Consider the following 5,634-nt stretch of genomic DNA (forward strand, 5'->3'; position numbering starts at 1 on the left):
TCCACCGCACCGGGAGGAAACCAAGCGAAGTTGCAGGCTGTCAAGATGACATCTGTGTGGGGTTGTGAGGGCTTGGACAACATGATGCATGCCTCGGCACGACACAGTGCTTTTATCAGGCTTTGCCTGCCCGTACCCACACCAAGCAACACTCGGGTATGTTATCTATCTGATCCGCTTACTATGGGCAGCAAAAAAATTTGTTTGGCTAACTTTTCGACTGCATTTGTTTTTTGTCCCTTTGTGGATCATTAGGCATCATGATGACCACGACAGTGTGGGCTCGATCTATCAGAAACAATGTATCCCTGGTCAGCTATGGTATCCACGAAAGGGAAGTACATAGGAGACACACACACACACACACACACACATGCACTCGTTGTTCTTGCCGAAGCTCTCTTTTACACTTTCGCATGGTTATGGCTCGGCCACAAGGGTTTCGGTTTGGCCAGAGACCTAATCACCCTTGCTAGTCGGACATGCCATGGTCAAATGTGCCTGGTCTGAACAATATGTCATTAGCGTGATCATCGATACGTACCCCGGACCTTACTCCGTGCAAGAGTCCCTCTATTTTTTAAGTTGGGTATGATCTCTTTTGGCCTTTCACCCCCGCGGACTAGCCGACTGGCGTGTATGCTGCACGTGTTTGCTGATTGCACTCTTCCCTGGCCTGTCGATCATCTGGTCATTTCCTCTGCTTTCATTATGGTCAGGAGGGTCGGTTGGCGTCTAACAAGCTCACTTACTACACTCTTCCTTGGGAAGGGCCTTTCCAGCATCCTCTTCTCCAGCCGCCATGGCCGTAACAAAGAGCAGAAGGACCAAAAGAGAAGAAACAAGATCGGGCTTATTCAAAAGAGGAGGAACCCTACCAATGTACATGTCACAAGATTCACCCACTGCCGCCCATCGTGGCCACCGAAGGCAGGGTGCGCTAAGGAAGTTGAAGGAACAAGAAAACGGCACAAGGGCAATTCAAGGAACAAGAAACAACACAGAGACTAGTCGCCGCAGATGCAAGTCCGGAGCCCGGAGCTCGGCTCGTGTCACGAGAGGAATAGAGGGGAAGGTGCCTGTTTGAATGAGGATCTTTGTAGACTAGTAAATGTGCACATGCAACGCACGTGTAGCCATGTGCAAAAAAAAAAGAAATCAGTAATCAAAATGAAGGTTTACACAATATTCCATCATCAAACAAGTCATTAAGCAAATCTCAACATTCAACAACCGAACGAAAAGGCTAGGAATCCAAGGGCTTAAAATTCTTTAGTTTCACACTTCTTATTTGTTTGAGACCTTTATATGCCTAGTCCAATTGATCCATCTTAGAGGGAGGGGGACTGTTGAATTGGGGGTATCGTTAACTTCATAAGTACTCCCTCTGTGAAAAAATACAAAAATGTTTATATCACTAAAGTAGTGATCTATACACTCTTATATTTCTGATCTAAACGCTCGAAATACAATAATGTTTATATCATTAAAGTAGTGATCTAAACTAAAATAGTGATCTAAACGCTCTTATATTTCTTTACAGAGTATCGAACCTTCTCAAACAAAAATACCACATCCGGACAAGCCCGGGGCTATTTTGTTGAATCGTTCGTGATTCAAACAGAATGGACACGTTTCATATGATGATTCAACCATTAACAAGAAAGCAAATAACTATGGACATACTGCACCATTAGCTTAGCTAGCACACTACACTATCGAGTGACTGAAATTGACAGTGTATATTGCAGAGTAACCGAAATTGACAGTGTATATTGCAGAGTAACCGAAATTGACAGTGTATATCGCATCCAACAGTACCCTCGAGTTACAAGATTGGTTGCACATTCCACCATTAACAGCAACCAAATAAGGTTCAGCTAGCAAGAACACATAGTTCCATCGTGCTTCCTTCAACAACCGCCGGTGCAGAAAGCATAATATCCATGTAGAGACAGGTTTACTGTTTATTTCTTAGTACAAACTACATTACTGTGAGCTCAACAAGTCAGATTCACTGGCTGCTAGATTCGTCATGCTCTGGCTGCATCTGGTTCAGCACAAAAGCTCCCTCGAGGTTCTTATGCACCTCGGCTTTCATTTTCTCCTCCTTGGTCCCTCTCTTCAGTTTCATGAGGATATCAAACTTCGCGAAGTCTTCAACCACCTGGTCATGGTAGCAGCAAGTAAAGCTGAGATGAATATTACTACTTGTCAAGGAGAATTGAAGTAGAAAAACAATTACATAAAACAAACCTCAGCCTTTGCACGAACGATTTCAACAAGTTCATATGGGAGAAGGGAATTCGACCTCTGCTGGATTGATTTCACAGCATGGCTTGCAGCATCTTTGACTACAGGATCATGCACAGGCACATCACGCCATCCAGGCTCATGTCTCCCTGAAATTGGTTTTGAGTTCAATACAACAAGTACTTGATAAGACCATATTACGGGAAGCTAAACTATGTAGTAAGACCTAACATGTAACACAAGTTCATGTCTACTATTACCATCCATATCATATGCAACATCTGATATTCAATGACTTCCTAATTTAACCACTTGGCATCAGGTTTTATCTTGTTCCCTGTTACAAGTCTCAAGCAGAAAAAGTGAACATGCCAAAGAAGAAAATAGGCTGGTATGACATTCGATGCCACTTCAGAAAGAATATGTGAAGTTCTTACAGAAAGAAGCGTCGTACAGTTGGAACATGTCTTTTCTCAATAACACTTCTTTACCCGTTCCCCCCTCTGCTCACATGGTTAGATTAGATGTCGCAATTACACTATCATACTTTTTACGTCTCATACTTTTCTTATTGTTCTTAAACTATATAGGGATACGGGAAATAGGGAGAATGTAACAAACTACTTGAATAATTTGGACAGATGCCGTTCATGCCGAGATAGTGTGCAACATCCAGTTATCCACTTTTCTTCTAAAATCAGTTCGTGTATCAGGTTACATGAACAGAACGCCTTTACTTTCTGAAATTAGGAACATTGTTTCGATGCTGGGGTGAACTACAAACTGGTATGAACACTTGCCAAGTCGTGGCAAATATTTACACTTATGTGAGCTAATACTTGAATTTCATTTGGAAATCAATTCGTGCTGATGTGGACATACGCTACCTAACCTGACCATGATAGTCAAACTACTACATACTCACTTCATTTAGTTTTTTTGGCAACATACGATTTTCTACCATATGAAAGTAATTATGAAAATAACAATTTGTGTGCCTGCATTTGAACCAAATGTCCTGATCATCAGAATTATGTTCATTTGATGAACTCAACAAGTCAACAGCACTTCGTAGACCACACATCAGCTGTCAAATTTCGACGAGCAATTATAGCCGTCTAACTAACTCCCAATCCAGAAATTAGTGATAAAGCAAGTGTTCACATGATGGATGGTCATCATCATTGGTACGTAAACTATTTTCACGAACTCACCTAATATGATGGCCTTCTCTTTAATGCATAATTGACATGAGCTGGAGCAGTCTAGTGATTTTGTTCTATTGTTTGATTATTAGTTGAAGCTCCAAGGATACTATCATAAAGTAAGACTTAACATGTGGAGACTGGTTTGTTGGATAAGCCTAGAAATCCCAAATACTAGAGCAGCAGGTATTGTGCAAAAAATTGATTCCAAACTATCATCCCCCAACCCCAATTGGGTGATCTCGAACATTGATTTTGAATCAATCCACCTGAAGGAATACACAGGTTGTTCGGAAGGAGGGCATATCCAATACTAGGCAAATAGGCATTTCTACAAACACCTACGACTCACCGCATCACAAGTATCTTAATAAATCACACATATACAGGAGTAACACAAGCAACAGCAAGCAACGGACAGATCGCACCGATGAAACCAGCAGGAGCGTACCTCTCTTGGCGCCGAGGTCGGAGATGGTGAAGGAGGTGGCATCCCCGGTGTGGCGGAACTCCTGCAGCTCCTTGAAGTCGAGCCACGGCTTGACCCAGACCTTGGCCTCGTACACCTTCTTCCGCCCGGCCTCAAGCGCCTCAAGCGTGAGGTGGTGCAGCGTGCCGGCCACCGTCTGCTCCTTGGCCTCCACGACCCGTACGAACTCCAGCAGCGCGTTCTGCAGCGCCACCACACACACACACAGACACACATACAACTCACATATCAGTACCCAAATCGACCGCGCCAGTTCATCACAGCAGCAAAAATAGCAGACCATCCGAGGAGGGGAGAGAAAGGGGATGATGAGTAGTCAAATCGCGTCACCTCGCGCTTGTTGTGCTCGTCGACGGCGAAGCGGGCGAGGCCGTCGGTCTCGAGGCTGTTGGCCGCGTCGGGGTTCTCGCTCTTGCCGCCGAGGACGTGGCTGGCCATGGCTCCGATGGCGAGCGAGGCGGAGCCGACGAGGAAGAGGAGGGCTAGAGCGGCGAGGAGGGCAACGGGAGCGGAGGAGGCGGGCCGCGTCGCAGCAACGCGCATGCTCTGCCGGAGGAGTCCTTTGCGGTTTCGCTTTGCTTCGCGATGACTGCGTGTGCGTGGGTGGGGTTTGGATTCTGTACCGAGGAAGGGAGAAGGAACCGAAGTAAGCAACGCAAGGGGCGTGGAGTCGGGGTCTCGTCCCTCCCTCCCGTCGGCGCGGGTCAGGTCGGCTGCGGTTGCGGTTGCGGGACGTGTCGCGATGCGTGGAGGCTAGGCACGGGATCCACGGATGGACGGTGCCAGCACGTTGCTTAGGATGTAAGCGACGAAGGAATTAAAATTGCTTTTGCTGTTAGGCCGGAGTAGCCGGGCCAGCTTCTTCTCTTTTCGGCAATTTTTCTTGCAAATCGCTACAAATTTAACGTCAGTTTTTCTAAAAAAGTAATTAACGTCAGATATTTAGATATGGCCGTATGGGAAACGTATGTATTCACTCGCCTGATCTTTCAATGCGCGTCAACCGCCCCCGTGGGCGACCGGATACGACTCTGCCTGCAGATCGTTTTCCTCTCGTCCCTGTTTTCCTCTCGTCCCTGGCGGCTCGAACCCTAGCCGCCGTCAGGGGGAGGCCGATCTTCCAACGCCGCTCTTCGGCGGCTCCCCTCCACCGGCGACCTCGGTTGTCGGTGGTGAGGGGGGTCGCCGGATCCACGCGTGTGGATCGTTTTTACTCTCTCGTAGTTTAGGTTTTTAGGTTGTTCATCGTCTTTGCTTCGGCGGCGACGATGACAACGCTGAATAAAGATTCTTTGGATCCTTCCTAGACGAGGCCATCGGTCCTATGGTTGGGGATGGATTTGGAAACCAGTCTGTTCAAGCAAAAATGGCGTGGCGGCGGCGGCATCCTCGTGGTGGACCTGTGTCCTCGGGCTCCGCCGTTGCGACGGCGTTTGCTCCAGCGTCGGCGCGGAGCTTGGGAGGTAGTCCAGGAGCGGATGCAGATTGTGGTCTGCATCGACGACATCTGGAAGACGGAGCATGTGCTGGGCTCGTGGTTGGTGGATGGCAGATATGGTTTCCTCCTTCGGCATTTTAGTCGTGGTGGGTTGCTAGATTTGGAGTTCGATGGCGTGTCCGGGGTGTTGCCCCGGTCTGATTCGTTCAACGGTAAGGGTTTCACTTTTGGTGAGCCACCTTGAAGGT

General features: G+C 47.2%; 1 protein-coding gene across 1 annotated transcript; it reads right to left on the minus strand.

The window, feature by feature from the left end:
* Positions 1-1,723: 1,723 nt before the first annotated feature.
* Positions 1,724-4,655, minus strand: LOC123069665 (cysteine proteinase inhibitor 12). The gene is made up of 4 exons (XM_044492587.1): positions 4,279-4,655; positions 3,910-4,129; positions 2,257-2,402; positions 1,724-2,167 (listed from the first exon to the last, which is right to left on the minus strand). Exons 1-4 carry the CDS (start codon positions 4,489-4,491, stop codon positions 2,015-2,017), a joined length of 732 nt encoding a protein of 243 aa, XP_044348522.1. The 5' UTR covers positions 4,492-4,655; the 3' UTR covers positions 1,724-2,014.
* Positions 4,656-5,634: the final 979 nt, after the last annotated feature.

Source organism: Triticum aestivum, chromosome 3B, assembly GCF_018294505.1.
Source record: "Triticum aestivum cultivar Chinese Spring chromosome 3B, IWGSC CS RefSeq v2.1, whole genome shotgun sequence".
In the NCBI taxonomy this organism is placed as follows: domain Eukaryota; kingdom Viridiplantae; phylum Streptophyta; class Magnoliopsida; order Poales; family Poaceae; genus Triticum; species Triticum aestivum.

Excerpts from the sequence above, each read along its gene's own strand:
- LOC123069665 (XM_044492587.1), bottom strand. The coding sequence starts at position 4,491 with ATGCGCGTTGCTGCGACGCGGCCCGCCTCCTCCGCTCCCGTTGCCCTC. Across the intron at positions 4,130-4,278 it reads ACGAGCACAACAAGCGCGAG|AACGCGCTGCTGGAGTTCGT; the intron begins GTGACGCGATTT and ends GTGGCGCTGCAG. Across the intron at positions 2,168-2,256 it reads TCGTTCGTGCAAAGGCTGAG|GTGGTTGAAGACTTCGCGAA; the intron begins GTTTGTTTTATG and ends TACCATGACCAG.